Source organism: Spodoptera frugiperda, chromosome 29 (genome assembly GCF_023101765.2).
Source record: "Spodoptera frugiperda isolate SF20-4 chromosome 29, AGI-APGP_CSIRO_Sfru_2.0, whole genome shotgun sequence".
Classification (NCBI taxonomy): Eukaryota; Metazoa; Arthropoda; class Insecta; order Lepidoptera; family Noctuidae; genus Spodoptera; species Spodoptera frugiperda.
The window spans coordinates 6,676,705-6,694,206 of record NC_064240.1 but is presented as its reverse complement, the minus strand read 5'-3'; the positions used below and the strand labels follow the sequence as shown (position 1 = coordinate 6,694,206).

Sequence of the window (17,502 nt, the reverse complement as noted above, 5' to 3'; positions counted from 1 at the left end):
ATTAACGTATTCTAATTTGGGAGTGACATGAATCCATACGCACTATAATATCAGTTGTTTTCACACATGTAAAGCGTGTGCCAGAAAACTATAGCAATTTCCAGGACTGACGTACAATTTATAAAGAGGTTCAATGACCGCAGTTATACTACACTCAAACTTCGTTCATTCTAAAAATAAAATAAAAACAATGAATTTAATAATCGAAGGACAAAAGACCGGAATGAAACAAAAAGCGATCGTATTGGGCGTTTTTAAATTGTTATGCTCATCACCGGAATTTCCTTCAACACGGAAAAATGTGTGGACAACTTAAGTATTCTCTGTGATGTGTCGCCGTAGTTTTCCTGCTCGGTTTTCCAATGATTCCGTTTAGTAAGAACGGAAAGAATATAATGAAATGTATGCAGTGTACATGCATAATTAGGTATTGGCGACATGTGTGCATTTTTACTCACTATGAATAATTATAAAAATATTTTTCCTGATCGCTTTTGTCTTTACGACTGTAGGTACCTGTGCTTTATTACAAGGGGTTTTTTCTTGACACAATCGACACAATTGGTCTAATCTTTTTGTACATAAATTCATGATGATTTTTTTATTTACAAACTTGTTGATAATTTAGGCACAAATAAAATATCTGGAATCTGGAAGAGCCTTAGGCAGCAGTAATAGTAATTCCTAGTTTAGGTAATAGTTAAGGTGTTTACATTAATTTATTTGTTTTGTTTTCCTTCTATTACATGAATGGGTTCTATGTTAACCGCAAAGAATTTAAATAATATGTGGACTTTCAATCTCTTCATGAAACCGCGAATAACGTCATAGGTACTTATTCATGAATGATAAAAATTTAGTTATTACACAACGACGGTTCATCAATAGAAACAATACTATTGGAAATACTAGTGAACTGTGTCAATATGTTTTTAATATCAAGGAAAATGTTCAAAATATTCAATAATATTGCAATCATTCAGCACTATTTTTCGCATTGCACCTACGATGATTTCCACCATTGTGTAACTGTTTTCTTTTAGTTTTAAGTCTCAAATATCATTTTATCATTGCAGTTAATCAATATTATGTGTCTGCCATATTGTTTTATGTTATGCACGCATCTCCATATTGCATTTATTCACGCATTATTTTTTGTTTTATTTCAGAATCAGATCTCACGAGTCTATCGCATGTTGGTGAGTACACAATCATTATTTTAATATTAATTTGACTATTTTTTATTTATCTTAAATTGCATTAAAATAAGCCACTAAAAATGTATCATACAGTTGCAACAAGTCAATTTTATGTCACCTATTATTTTTCAGCTGTTAAAATGTAAAGTAAACAAAAATTAATTAATTGTAAACAAAGTAGTTTACATTGGATTAATTTGACTTATCGTTGATTTATTGGTGGATGTTGCCAAATATGTGTTTAAATTATGTATCACTTGACTCTCCAATTTCTCACTTCTATATTAGTAGTTAGTGAGGTGATTGACAGAACGACATCATAATATAACCCCTCAAATAGGATGTTTTGGATAAACCATTGCCACGAGGCGCGAAATCCAAAATAAACATCTATTCTTACGCGGCCATCAACTCTTACGCGTTCAGAGCGGGTGTTGTTTGGAATTAACACGTACATTGCCGGTAAGGTGATGAAATATCGACAGCTTATATTAACAAAACGAGTAATGGATAGCATCTTAAAGGTGATGGTCATCGAAATTTTATTTTTCGCCTCTATGGGGATAGAAGAAGGTTACACAATGACTGATGTTAGGTAACATTGTCACTCATATCGCATTGGAGTGAAGAATTTATGAGCTCCACATGCGAGGTTAATGATGATTTGAGGGCCATTCTCGTTACATTCATTTAGGTGGGTTTTGGTAAAAGGCTAACTACGTACCTACATACATAAGTACGGCTGACCATCAGTTTAATGTTTCAACGACCTTCTAAATGATACTGTCCATATACCATATACCACTTTTTTTTTCATTGAAAAACAATTAAAGAATTTATTTCAATTATTCATTAGATGATAAAAAGACTTGACTGAGCCTGACGCCTTCCGTCATGTGGAGCATAGCATTAATGTTCGCTATGTGTGAACTAGACTTCCTGAAAGTAAATAGATATCTAGACATTTCATAGATACCATAACCAAGGATTCTTATGATTAGTACTTTAGTCTTTATTTATCGGCAATAAAGTTCAATATAGTGTAGCAAACTTTAAACACCCAAATATGAATGTGGAAGTGCATTAAAGGTCTATAAATTATTTGGATTATGTCGAGGATATTTTGTAAACATTACACCAGTAATAACATAACTAGATTTATTATATAATTTGGTTTAAATCTGAAACAGTACAACAATATGTAAGATTTCCTGGAAAATGAAGCCATCTGGCTTAATGTTGATGCTATTGCATAGGCATGTAGGAAGATGTCCACTTTACTGATATGAGACAACCTCAATTAGTCAAGTATTGAGCTAGTACATTCTGGAGAGACTCACATCTTCGATTGACATACGTATCAATAACAGATCGATCACTTTGACGAAGGGCAGTTGCACACGTTACATATTACAACAATATTATTGATTAACAGACAAACACAAATTGTTCGATATATGATAAAATGGTGGCCACAGTGGCCTTATTGTGCCGGCATGCGTTTCAATTAAGGCTCATAACAGTAATTGGTGTCAGCATTTGGTACTTACGTACAGTTCTTCCAGTGTTCGTTTAGTTTATTCTATTAAATGTTCATTTACACAATTTACTTTGTGGCGGAATTTTGAATTGGCGTCGTTTTGTACTTTAGACCCAGTATTGAGTTACCTAGTTAATTTGGTGGAGTCTATAAGCATCATTTCTAATCTGTAACCTTCCTTTTCGTTAGAAGTTTTTAGTTTATTTTAGTAAAACAAGAAATTGAAGCCAAGGTTTCTGTGGTTGTTTAATTAGTCAAAACGAACGTTTCAAACTGATTGCAAAACATCAAAAAATATGATTCGTCCGGAAGACGTCGAGCGGGTGCAGTCTGTGAGATTTTACGTGAAAAACTCGTTAAAATTCTCAGACATTTTGGCATTTTACCAATCATTGATATTAATTTCGGTTGTAAATTCTGTACACGACCACCCTTGCTTTCAAGTTTCAACCAGCGTTATATGCAGCTTCCTCATCCTACATTATTGGACTCTATTAGTAATCTATCGAAGTAATTTCCGTAAACAGTTGTCGAAGTAACGTACTAAAGACTAAATCGAGTGTAACTTGTGGCTAACTATAGGTGTTTGGGGAAGTAAATGCAGATGCTGGCAATATTCCAACATCTTGACAGTCCAGACAAAGGTAGTAACTAATTATTGTTTGTCCAGTACTTGTGTTAAGAAAGTAAATACTGTTCTTAAAATAGAGTGTTTCTGGAGCATTAAAAGCTTGTTTTCATACGTTATACTATAAATGAATATAAAGTTTGGTTTTCGTTAAACATTGTTTGTTTATATTCTGAGTGTTATGTTTTTGCAAAGTCACAGAATTATCTAGAAGCTTCTAACATCAGTGTGAACGGTTAAATAATAGAAATTAACCAACATACCATTTAAATACTCCACAAAGTGAGGGTCTTCATAAATATGGTAATGAAATTAATAATTATGGTAAATTGCCGAATATTAATATTAAATCTGTTAAAACTACCTCGTTAAATAATGATGAAGCATGTGAGCAACTCGTGACGGCCATTACAGTAAGCTGACAAAAAGAATCTGTATATGAATAAATTATATGAATTTTATTTGAATACTTCTTAGATTTATTAAAATTTTCTTCACGGTTTTCTGACGTGTGTCTCGTATTTAATTCGTGTCTCTTGTTATAATAATTGCTTGCACTAATTATTTATGTAGCATGAAACTGAAGAACAAATAAGTCAGTCACATTGCCGATCACATTGCGAGTCACATGCGCTATTCATTCAGACAGTCTGCAGTTCTCAGACTGTTTTAATTGGCCACTTATTGGTTCCAGTTTCTAACATATGAAAGGAAACTACAGAAAATAATTTATTTACTCATAAATCATATTTTATATCTCTCTTTTATACTATCTATTGCGCAGTATTTGAATATTTTTCTCATATTATACCTAAATTGTATGAAAAGTCAACATTTTACTAGAATTGGAATTTTTAAGTACTATTTAAATATGGAATTTTCTTTAGATACTTATCAGAGGTAAAATAAACATTACGAGCCAATGAACTGATGCAAGTTTGTTCTCGAATTGCTAGAGTTATTGTTACAATTGCTAACAAAATGATGATGGCCAAAAGGTCGTTGATAAATCATCAACAATTGTGGAGCGTTTAACTAAAATATGAGTTGGATCATAATGGCAATTCTTTTGTGGGTGTTACTAAGTAGGTACTAGTATTTGTTTAAAGGTAAAAGTAGGTGTATAGTAGCTATGATTAATTCCAATTAAGTAGTAGTTTACCTTATAGAAAATAGGTAACTCAACATTTTAATAATTAACGAGAAAACGAAATAAAAAGTTGCAAAACAAAATTCCTCCATCAAAACAAGAAAACAGGAAAATTATTGCGAAAAATATTCTAAACAAATGTGCGATATCTTCCTGCGGTTTCCAGACAATTTCTATAGAATGAACTACATAAATGTGTTTTCAATACGACCGACTATTTATAATTTTAGAGACGCAGTACCTACACACCACACTGTGGCGTTGAAATTGTCCAGAGCATATCAGACGAACAATTAAACTCCCATCTGATTATTTTCGCAAGACGAAAAAAGATCTGACGATGGGCGATCTTCTACGCAGTGTATCTAACAGTGTAGGTACCAAAATCCGAAAATCTTTTTGCTAGACTTCAATTTAGAGAAAACGTTACCTTGTATTGTATTACTGTAATCGTAACAATAACAGATATATAGTGAATGGAGAATAATAAAGTGTTACGGTTCACCTGTATTTTGTGGTAAGACAATTTCCTGTAAGTGATAGGTATCTTTTGATTAGCTTGGGATTTCCCAAATACAGTTTATAAAGGTAAAATAGTAGCCCTGTGTTTCAAAATGTATGTAGGTAAAATAGTACCTATATCTGGTGTCAGATAGATCATGTTCTAATTTTGAATTCTCTGATTGTTTTAAAGAAGATGAAGAAAGAGAGAAAAGTAAATAATAATAATATTAATTTACGAAATTCACAATGATGGTCTTAATATTATATCACAATTTTGTTATTCTTAGGTGTAGCATTAGGTAAGTGTATCGTTAGTCCCCAATCTAGGGTGATCCTGTATCTTCGGTATTTGAGTTGAGGTATCTTAGATATAGGTATACATTTTATTTAATAGGACGTTTTAAGAAATATAGTTATGCCAATGAATTTAATATATGACAATGTGAAATCTTATTATAACGTGAATTTTTTTGACGTTTAGTTTAGTAGTTTAATTATGTAAATGATATTATAACGAAGAAAAAAATATTCCATCAAAGATAAAATGTTACAAAAGGAATTTGCCACAGTTTTTTTTTTATAAATAACCAATTGCTAGTCGGTAACAAGAGTAGGCATCTGCTATAAACTCTGCTATAAATAATTATAAGCTTTAGTTGTCACTTGATAACGCTCTAAATGTATCTTATCTAAAAGGCCAAAGTAGTTTACATAATTTAAACTAACACTCACTGGGGACATTGGATTACGTTATAATTTATTGGCCGTGAATGTTGCCGTTAGAAACAATGGTATTATGTATTTGGAATTTACATTTTTTATGTGATAAGTATAATAATAATACATTATTGAATTTTATTGCTTAATCTTTTTTGATGAAAATTTCTCAGTTGTAGCACAGAGTCTAGAATTGTGCTCAGTATAATTATGGCAATGGACCCCTACTACATAGGACTTATAACACAAATAGTGAAAATATGTGCTCAGTAGCCTACCCTTTCGGGAATAAAATTGCGTGACAATGCATTTTATATGAATCATAATTTATTTTAAATTAAATATGAATGAATTCAGATAAAATTCTTTTCTATCTGTTGCCATAAATAAAACCAAATATAGTAGGTACTGAACGTTTTTACTATTATAGCTACGTTATGTTATATGCTCATGCATCTTTTATATTCACACATTCACCTTCAGTTAAATAAAGTGACCAAATAAAAATGTAATCGGAAAGTTATTTATAGAAATAAAATGAAGCCAGGTCGATCATTAATACTCGTAAATTGAGTGTTGCATAATATTGATATTGACATTTGATGTATTGAACTGTAAACCAGAACCGTGTTAATTCTGTGTAAATTATATTCGGTTTGTGCAATAATAAATTTTATTAGGTTAATACTACATATTGAATCTGGTTTCGGGAAATTTTGCCCAAATGACCGTATCATATGTATCCATAGATGAAAATAGCTGGTATGTAAGACACTGATTAGTTTTGATCGTATATCGTGAAATTCTAATTTAAGCGTATTTTAAATAGGTACCGTACATACAAATATAACATTGGAAATTATAGTATTGTGTACGTTTTCTGGGCCATCTGTCAGTCAATATTCTCGTGTTTGATACCCAATTCGTGTCGTGCAACGTGACCAAGGTCGAATTTTATTTGTCTAGGCGATATCCCGATATATCTCCAAACACCATTATTTTCGTTTCCTTTACAACTTTTTTTAAACACCGTGGACTTTAATGTGTTTGTTATAAGGTCGCATTCTGCAGTTGTTTACAGAATCTTGGATGAGTTTAATTTGTTTTATTTGTATGGTGCATGGCCTGTCCTTGCTATGACACGGGCGACCCACTGACCTGAATATATAAAATTAAACAATTTCAATGCTTTTGTTAAGATATGGGACATGTTCGCTAATTTATAAAAGTCACGAACTTTATAAGCTGGGCACGTTGTATTTGTGGCGTTGACTGATGTTTACTTTTTTTTTTATTTTCCCCGAAAACTAGGTATACATTACTTGTAAAAGTTTCGGGTTAGCTGTAAAAATAATAAAAGTGTTATCTTCTATCTTTCTCAAAACACCGATAAATGTTGTTGATGGAATGTTCAGTGCATCGGCTGAGCAATCGGTAGCAGTCTCAATTTCCGTTCCTAATAAAATCATCGACGATAAAGAATGAAATCCTAATATGCTGGCGTTTAATCTTACAAAACATTAAGGCAAAGTCGTAAAACAACCGATAACTGTAGCGTCCTGTATTAAAACCATTTTAATGGTATTTATAATAACATGAGTTAAATGAGTAATCTGTACTAAACTGCCAAGGTTCCAATCTCCTTGATTACCAGCTAGACGCGTTACGTGGCGCCTAGCCGCATACGCAGGCACTCATACGCCTATTAAAATCTCAAAATGACAGTGCGCGGTTACGTGTGGTAATGTTCTAGCTATTACCGTGGAACATTAGATAATTTACACATTCCGGAGGATTTGTCAGTTGTTCTAGTCGAGTACCGAAGCTTGTTATTCTGTGAAATAGACGAGTGTTTGAATAATTTTATGTATAGCTGAGTTTACAGGAGTATTATGTCGGATTCTTGCATCAGATCAAGTATTTCCAATAAATAAATGAGAGGTAAATTAAATAGCATGCAAAGTTTTCGCTAAAGAATTCGTATCTATTAGCTATATGGGATTAGTAACAACAACATACTTCGGTGAAAAGTGCATACGCATTTCTGTTTAGTAACTTTTCATTATACAGGGAATAACTTTTTATTCCCATACATTTATTATATAGGTATTACGAGTATGTTTACATTTTCCATGGCTTATTATATATGGAGATATATGACAGCACTTGTTTTTGTTTATTGGGGTGTGATGACCATAAAATTGTCCTGCTGACGTAGTAATATCTGTCTGCTTTGTAAATAATCAATACTCAAGGTCAAAAGTACTTCAATGGGCGTTGAACTATCGATTGTATACAATAGTTCATGTTTTTAATATAATAATAAATATTTACGGTTTCTAGCGAAGTTTCGAGAACGAGTGCTTAGTTGTTATATGGAGTTGCTATGAGAATTTCAACAATACGACCATGGTAACGCATCTGTGTTTTTATAATGGACTTACACGTGCATCATGCAGTGTGCAGTTTTAGTGCTAAGACTAACAAAAACAGTTTTAGCTTAAGAATTACCTAATATTATGACTGTATCATTTTGATTAATTGATTTATACAAAGTTTGTGTAATATTATTTAACTATGCATACTTAGTATTGTCATGTTATGTACTTTTTTACATAAACACAAAAGACAGGACACTGATGAGTTTTTTCTCTTTAAAATGAATTTCAATACCACACCTCTTTACGTTTATTTGTCATGTTTAAGTAAATAGGTACATGTTCCTATATACATTGTCCATTCTATTTCGAAACTTTGATATCCGTCAGACGATTAAAGTTTCCAGAATAACCACTTTATTAGGTGCTCTTACATTGCCTACGCAAACCGCATAGTTGCAGCATTTCAATTATGATGGAAATAGTAAAATGTACCGCGATACGTTTGTTTAGGTACTATTAAAAATAACTTTCCTGCGTCACTTTGTAGAGTACGTTAAATTAAATCCTTGTCGACAACTGATGTTGATTCCAAACTGAATTACCTACTCGTAAACACTAGTCTATTTACCTATACATATATTATAGTGTACCTGCAACCAGTTTGATTTGTTTTATCACGCCTAGCTTGACATTGATACATTTGAAGTCCTGTTAGGCTGTTACCTTATCACTGATTTAAATAGAAGGCCAACAGATAAAACTAATACCTAGTCGTTGAAATAGCACTATATTCTATCTAGATTAAATTGTTCACGATACACCTACTCGTATGAAACTAGAACAAAACACAATACAAGGTTACAAACACTAGCGACTGACAGATTTGAGTGTAAAACACTAAAGTGATAGTATGATTGATAATGTAAACAAATCATCCAACTTGATCCGTTATTTCTAAACAATTTTCGTATCGCGTGCCAATATTAACATGTTACAGTTACAGTCTTTGCGTAAGCACATTAAGATTATCAACAAACGCCTATTATGTTCTAGAATACACTGCACGAGCTAAATTCCAGGGTTGCGCAAGGAAATTGTTATAATCTCACCTGAAATTACACAATTACAGCGCATTTGTAACATCGCTCGCCGCCAAGGCTAAAACGTCAGCTGATCAGGAAGAGAGGCAGCGTTGAATAGTGTTTTATTAATAGCAGTCAATATCTCGGGGGCGTGACTCTTGCGTCGTTTTCCACACAGGTGCAAGATTTACGCAATGAGTCGTACGATGAGTCGTTGTCAGGACTCTTGTAAACAATTATGTTGCAGTTACTTCCTCCCACAGGTACCAATGAATTATTGATTATATTGTTGGAAACTGAGAAAAACAGAGGATGAATTCAATCAGGATGTTTTTGTTGTGGTTTGTTAGATTCAAGGCTACGCATGTTTAATATTATGCTCCGATGCAGTGGATTAGCAACTCTATATTATTTACCACCTGCTCAAAATGTAAACTTTGCGGATCGTATTTGTAGGGATATGCTAAAACAAAGGAAATGTCTCATAAATTAGAGATAGAGAAACAAAGTTTTATTGTTATTGGATTCACAAATAGCTTCATTGTCGGTTTGGTTATTGTCATCTACTATTATTCTAGTTTGGAGTATTCTAGATCCACAGAAACTACTGAAACTAATTCGTGAATTAGCTTTTGTTCTAAAATCATGTTCTGTCTTTATGTTCCACTAAAGTTTTATGGTTGCCGTGTCTGAATGCTACAAAAGATTGACGTCATTAGCATAAGTATTACCATTTTGTATTGAAATTGGTATCAATACGGTACGTGATGTTATGTACTGTGGCCAATGTGAGAATAATTATCTTTTAATTCAAATAAGTTAAGGTAATAAATTTTGGTAAGATAGTACGTAGGTATTATTGTAATATTTTAACAAAGATTTATTTTGAGAATCAAAGTCCAAGATACTTATTGTGTAACTAATCTCTTTATGTTTTTGACATCCAAAGTATTGTTTTAAAGGCTAAGGTTTTAAATTTCGTACGAACAACATATTTACAAAACTATTGATTGTAGGTAGTAGGTATATTACAGTGACTTACTCTGAATGTATTTGTCAAATACATTTGTTGTAACAAATAAATATTTATCTACCCTTGCTGCACTGTATAAGGTTAGTAAGGAAGGTAATATACCTACATATATTACATTTTTACATCGCATAGATACATAATACACACGTCATACATATGCCAAGGAGAAGGTCACAAACGAATTGATAAAGCAATGAACTCATTATTTATCTACCAAATATACAAATAATACTGATTAGATAATAAATAAAACTAAATCAGTTTCCTTCGTGATAACAACGATTGTTTTGATGATCTGATACTTTTTCCTGGATTTGGAACGTTGATAAGACATTTTACTACATAATGTTGTAATATTTATTTATAATTTCGTCGAAATTATGGAAAATCCCTTTGCGTTTTTTCCTGTGAAGACATTGTTTTGTAAATATTATTGTTGTTAGTTTGTTTGTTAGTGTAAATGGGACGTCAGTTCTTTCAACTATTATATTTTATTTGACTTTATTTATTTTACTGATGTACTCTGTTATTTATTTTCAGTTCGGCATTTCCCATTCCATGTATGGTTTGTAAATTGTATTTTTCAATCATTGAGCTCATGATACTAAGGAAACATTTCGTGACAATTAGGAAAATGAACTTTAGTAGGAACTAAAGTAGGTCGAAAATCAAGAAAAGTATAGATAACTAACAGGATTACATCCATGGTGTATGGAACTTAAAAAATAAATAACTAATCGTGAGTTAGCTGGTGTAGGTTGTCAGATATCACCTAGGTATATACTTTTTTATTAGGGTCGAAAAAATTGTATGCAATGTCAGTCCGTTGTCCGAATTCTACGTAACGAGGTTGTAATTCATCAAGCAAATAAATCGTACGGTAGCAAATACATAACATTTCATAGAAATGAATTTTAATTCCTATGTGCACATCTATCGTCATTCACAAAAATATACAATGCGTAAATTGTAGTACGCAGCATATCTTATTGCACAATGTTATTTTAATGTTTTATTTTTATACTGATAGTTAATTAACAGATAAAAAATTATCTAAAGTTGTTTGTTTGTAAACATTCAATAATACAGATGTGGAAAATTTCAAGGACTTTCCAATGGTAGCTATTATTATAAAGAGGTTGTTTTATTAGTGTCCTCCTTTATTATGGAAATAATTCAATCAGTGCTCCAAAGCATTTGGAGCACTGATTAATTACAATTTGATTGGATACCAAATGACTGGACTAAAATCTAGTATTTTGCGAAGTTTTCCGGGAGTTTAAGAAAACAATTCGGGTAACCACAATTTTTCGACCAAATAACTAGACTTTTTATCGTATTTCTAGGTTCACTTTTAATAAAGAACAAACCTATTGGCAAAGTCAGTTACAATGAACGTACTATTTTATGAAGAATTTCGAAAACTAAAATACTTTGTTGCAGGTGTAAAATAGATTCAATTGAGATGTTATCATTTCAGATCCACTCAATCATGGCTAAACTAGTGAAAACTGAGTGCACTTACACCCACTTTTCACCAGTTTATTGACTCATACTAAGTATGACGTTTTGTTTATTTTCAAATGCTTACACCACATGGTGTATCAAAACAACATACAATCAGCTGATTAAAATAATTTTGATAACACACACACATGTTTGATTGGGAATTTTCTTGACAACATATTATTGTGAAGTAGATTATAATTCATATTCAGTATTTGTTAGTTTGTAATCCAAACATAAAGCGGTTTACAGCTGTAATTGGGTTCAATAAGTCACTTGATAGAAATATAGGCACGGTTGCGTCTTGTAGACTTTCGCAAAGTAAGCAATATGACTGAAAGTAGTTAATTAGGACTTTATCATAATGCACATTCCTTTAATAATAAATTGTGGTATAATTTAGTGACAAAGACAAAGATGATTTTTCTATTAGATACAAAGGTCCCTTCAGAATGACTTACAACAATGCCATTTGTAGTTTTGTACCTCAGTTGCATTTTAATGAACGCCCCGTGTCTTCCGTCAATGTATATGCTTTGTTTGATATTTACGTCTATTGCATAACTAACAACAAAACATACCTACATGAATAATGCAAGAGTTTAAAAGTTTAAAACGCAGTTACAATACATTGGTCTTTAATCCCCCCGAAATAAAAACTATGAATTACGGCTGACATTTTATTAGTTATTTTTGTTTTCTTGTTCTAGGAAAATGTAGATTCGGGCGAATAGTAATTTAAAACTGATGTTAAAACAGACTGTGACGTATGAACCCATTGGCGTCGGCGGCGTGGGCGCAGCACCGCCCGACACTGTCACAGCCGGCGGTCACGTGACAAGACGCAATTAGACGCAACGCACCTCGTCATGTCATTGAACATATTTTAAAATTCACGCAATTCTAACCTCTAACTCTTTTGGAATAAGGGCAAAAATAAAATCCATTAATCTATTGACGCTACCACATTGTCGTGGCAATACAACTGCGCAATTCTCGACGTAACATTGGGATTTTGTGCCCAAAAGATTAGTAAGATTGAACAATGGACAGTGACGTCTTTACGCGATCTTGGTGGGCTTCTGCGAAATTCGTAAACCCGGTCTTTGTGCTCGAATAACAAATAGTGACAGACAAAATAAACAATGTCTTACGCGTCTTGTACTGAAACTGACCGTCACCGGCACAATTTTTCAACACGCTAATTTTCCGACATCGAACATTATCCTTTATTATTTGATATATTGTTGCTCTAGATAGAAAGAAGCCAAGATACTATATTTCAAAGAAACGACAAAATAATGAATAAGAACAGTCAAGATCAAACATTGCAAATTAGAGTTCGTTTATTTAGTCATCAAAGAAATCAAATGCAATCTCTTTCCACTTGGAAAAGTACTCGGTGTTCAAGTAGTCGTAACCCTTTATTTTTCTTCTAAGATAGTTTTTCCATTATAGCGTAGAAATTTCCATCATAAATAAAAGGCGTTATACTGATTATTGTGATTTATATTTCAGTCAGTGGAAAAGTGTAGACATTTCAATTAGGAAAAATATATAAAAATAAATTTGTAATAGAATAGCTTGTAAATAATCAGCCACGTATATTCATAGTACCTACTGTTTATAATTAGTTATAAATATAGTTATATAAACACTACTATTAAGCCATAAATCTATTAAAACGTTAGAAAAACATCAATCAAAGTATGAATCATAGGGAGGGCTAATTGGTTTGTATTACAGTATTGCGGAGTTATCACACTGTGGTACAAAATATACTATACGATATACAATATCATTTATAGTGTCACGTGTATGACATATAAAATATTCAAATGAAGGACTAGACGCTACACTAGACGAATCTAATTTCGTGACGTAGTCAAAGTCGTATGGATTCAAGGCCTTGCCAAATAACCTTGACCGAAGTTACACATTTCAAGGTATACTTAGTACCTAAGTGCCTTCCATTATGTTCGAGTCAAATTACCTGGACTATAAGCATTAAGCATTTAAGATACAATTTAGTTGTTTACCATGCCCAGTGGTACAAACATATTTTTTTTTCTAGAAACAGGAACTGTTCGTTTGTTTGCTGTTATTTGTAAATTTGTTTATACCTATACCTATACGTGTGGAATTTTTTTCGTGACAAATATGTTATGGTTAAATTCCATTTGTCCTCTTTATAGCTCTGGATTGTTCCACGGATAGAAGGTGATCTTGTCCTTAGATGTGTAAATTGAGTTTGTCACAATCTTTACGGTTTCAGTCTTGGAAAATAAACATAAATGGTTGGCGTTAAACTGATTTTTATGTGACATTTGTCGAGGTAAATTGTTGAAGGTTGCATTTACAAGTTCACTGCACTGGTCTTGAAAATTGTCAATACCACAAACTTTTTCAAGAAGTGATTACTGAAGTTATTAAATATTAAGCTACTTGGTATTAATAATAATTATAGTCGAATGACCTCCCAGTGACGTCAAAAGCAATTACGTTGTACAAAATAAAAACAACACTAATGACGACACTTAAAAAAGCGGGAAGGACAACATAATTAAGACAGAAGTTGAATAATGTGTTTTATTACGATGGATTACCGTTGTAAATGCATTAGCACAGATTTAAAGCAATAATATTATGTGTATCGAAATTAGTTGGTAATAATATCTCCTGTTATTTCCTTCACTTGTCAAAAGATCTTGTTCGTTAATAAATTACAAGTCGTCCGTGTACACAACACACATAATTTTCGTAACCTACTGCTTACATAGGTTTTGATTGACAGTGAGACATATCAAAGGGATATTTTTATCCCACAGCAGTCGAGGGTTGACCCACTATTGGCGGCCAGTAATGACGCAGGAACGGACCTTCGGCATCAATATTTTAGTATTTAGCTCTAATGTGTCTTCGAATCGATGGAAAAGTTTTAATCAATATTTAAATAAGATGAAGGTGACGATAATTAAACTCAAAGTTTATTTTTGATCTATAAATGTTTTTAAACGGAGTTTTATTTAGGTCTTTGAGATTACAGTTATATAAGCATAGACGTAGCTGAATCAGGTTTTGGTTACAACTGACTAAATAAGTAAATGTTTTTTTTTTAAATCGATGACTGAACGTTTCTTTAGAAGTTAAATTAGGTATTTGGTAATAGGTTAGGTATATAGTGCAAACATTTTATCAATCGATTAATCTTGCTGTTAAGCTTCTATGAAATTAATTATCCGTATTAAAAAAGGCATTTTTAATCACATTGTTTATGTATTTTTGTTTTTGTTTGCAAAAGTATTAAGATAGTGATTAAAATATTAATTTTATCAACGACATTGAAATATTTTCCACGGCGTGCTATTACCAAATAGTAAATACATTTTATAAATAAACAAAAATGTACTACGCATCTGTGATAAGGTGATTAATTAATTTCTTTGTAATTGATATGACGGAAAAATACCATACCAAACATTTTATGATTTGTTTTGATAGATGTTTTTTGTGATTTATAGTTTGAAAACAAATTATATTAAAATGAAACCTCCAAATAATATGAAGACGATAATAAAACGCTAAGTCTTCGTCCTTAAAAATAAAAACTTAGGAAGTAAGTATTATCTAATAAACTGATCCATTAATTTATAGATAATATATTTTAATAACAGCAATGCACTTTTCGGTACTTTTTGAACCAACACGGAACTATTCGGAACTCTTCAAAGGGATCTACAATCGATAACCTACAAGGTAAAAAGTGAAATAAAAAAGTTACAACTTTGTAATCAGAAAAACTGCGCAGTTATGTCAAACGAATGCCATTTCTAATCTATGGATTATTTATGTTATTAGATCAACGTGGAGGACAATTAATTATCGATTCACACGATATCGGTAATCTAAATAGAGCATACAACTGTTTTTTTAATAAAAACGTGTATATCTTATCTAAAAGAATAGTAGGTTTATCATCTAGTTTTCCACTAGCCCGGTACCTTACATATTTTTGAGTAACACATTCCATTCAAATGAAATTGCTGTAGTGTCACATTTTGTTAGTAAAGAAGTCAGCTCAACTGATTCTGTGACTAGAGTACAGGCCAAAGTAATATTAGGTTTACCAAAACACCCAGAAATAGTTAAAGAGCGTCTATTTGGGTCTGGTACATACCAGATGATCGCTTCTTATGATTCTGATGCTAATTTTACATTGCATTTAATACACGTCCATATTTGCCGATTTCTTTCGGGAATAAAAACCCGTGATGTTCAGTCTGGTAAAATATTCCATTCTAATAAATTAACTATGGTGTCTGACTCACCTGGGCCGTTCCTAAACTCGATTGATTTTTTGCGTACCATTTACGCCCACTTTAGTTTGACGTAACGACAACGATACGTCATTGCGTGAAATTGGGGCGTGTGAAAATTAATAAAGGTGACTTAATACGTCAGTACTGTGCTTATGGGCTTAGTGGAATTGCATACTGTAAGGCCTCTTGTATACACACGGTTTTTCGGCAAAAAACCGTGTTAACTACAAACTAACTGAACTAGTTTCAGATAATTTCTAGTCCATTTTGGACACACACAATTAAGTCCAAATAAAAAATTAGACTATAATATTTGTTGTGACAAAAAGGCACCTTGTGTGTGCGTGTGTCCATGCGTATGTCCTATTTTGCACAATGTGCCTCTGCACCTACGATTTTTTTATTAAACATCGTACTCATGTCGTGTCGGATACTGTAAAAAGCACTTCAATCTTGGTGGTAGACATAAACCAGACATTATACTTTGTATCGCAACTCTACACTTGATTTGTGATGATGGCTATAAAGGTCGGAGATCGTATCGTCTGCAGACAGACTTCTCATGTTTGATTGGTTATTGGAGTCTTAAGAGACAAAAAAAAATTGTGATCTTTTTCCAGAACATGTTATTTGACTTAACAAATATTTTTGATTTTTGTTTCAAAATCTCTTTTAACATGAGACGAAACTATGGTCATCTGATAAGAAAAAGTTAAAAAACTTATGTAATCTCAAGTAATTTTAAAATTAAATGTTTTCGAAATAATGTCGGCACACTAAAAAGTACGCAGTTTGTTTTTCAGTTAGAGACCGTTTATTTTTCCGTTCCCAAAAAGAATTGATGTTGTGTAGTAAATAACGCTGACGCTTCATTGTTCAAACTGTTCAGTAAGTATCAAGAAAAATCGTAAACTACGTATCACGTGAACCAATAAACAAAAGGAAAAGCGGAAACATTGATTTTCGGGAAAACATTTAAATTAATTTGGACTTTATCAAATTGGGAGGAAAATTCAAAATGGTTTGTACGATTTATTGTTGCCATTTATTGTGGACGATACGCACGCAATTTTCAAGGCGTCTTTACTGAACGTGAAACGTCTAAAATTTACGTAAACAGTTAAATTAATAAGCTTGTCTGTTTTATTGTTCTCCTCGAAAACCAAATTTAACGCATAATTCCGGCAGAATGAGGTAAATCGGCACGAAGATGGTTTTATCTTATTTGGCACGTTGAAGAAAATATTTTCTAGTTTATCGTAATTAATCATCAGCTTTCATGTAAACTATGTCTTGTTTGTAAAAAGTAAACAATTTGTTTTGAAGATAGCCTACATTATTCATAAATGGTTACCCTGTGCTACTATGCCTTAGAAAAATTCAGTAATAATTTATCAAATGAATTTAGCTTGCCTAGATTCTAGATAACCAATGAAGAATTTA

General features: G+C 32.2%; 1 protein-coding gene across 10 annotated transcripts in view; it reads left to right on the top strand.

The window, feature by feature from the left end:
* The window catches only part of LOC118268363 (uncharacterized), a 222,818-nt gene that overhangs the window by 133,652 nt on the left and 71,664 nt on the right, over positions 1-17,502 (top strand). For 7 of the 10 annotated variants that reach the window (XM_050706211.1, XM_050706212.1, XM_035582819.2 and 4 more), the window contains one exon: positions 1,170-1,199. The exons of the other annotated variants lie outside the window; for them this stretch is intronic. In XM_050706211.1, coding sequence (XP_050562168.1) covers positions 1,170-1,199 — 30 coding nt within the window. The remainder of the gene's footprint in view (positions 1-1,169; positions 1,200-17,502) is intronic. 10 annotated transcript variants of the gene reach the window in all.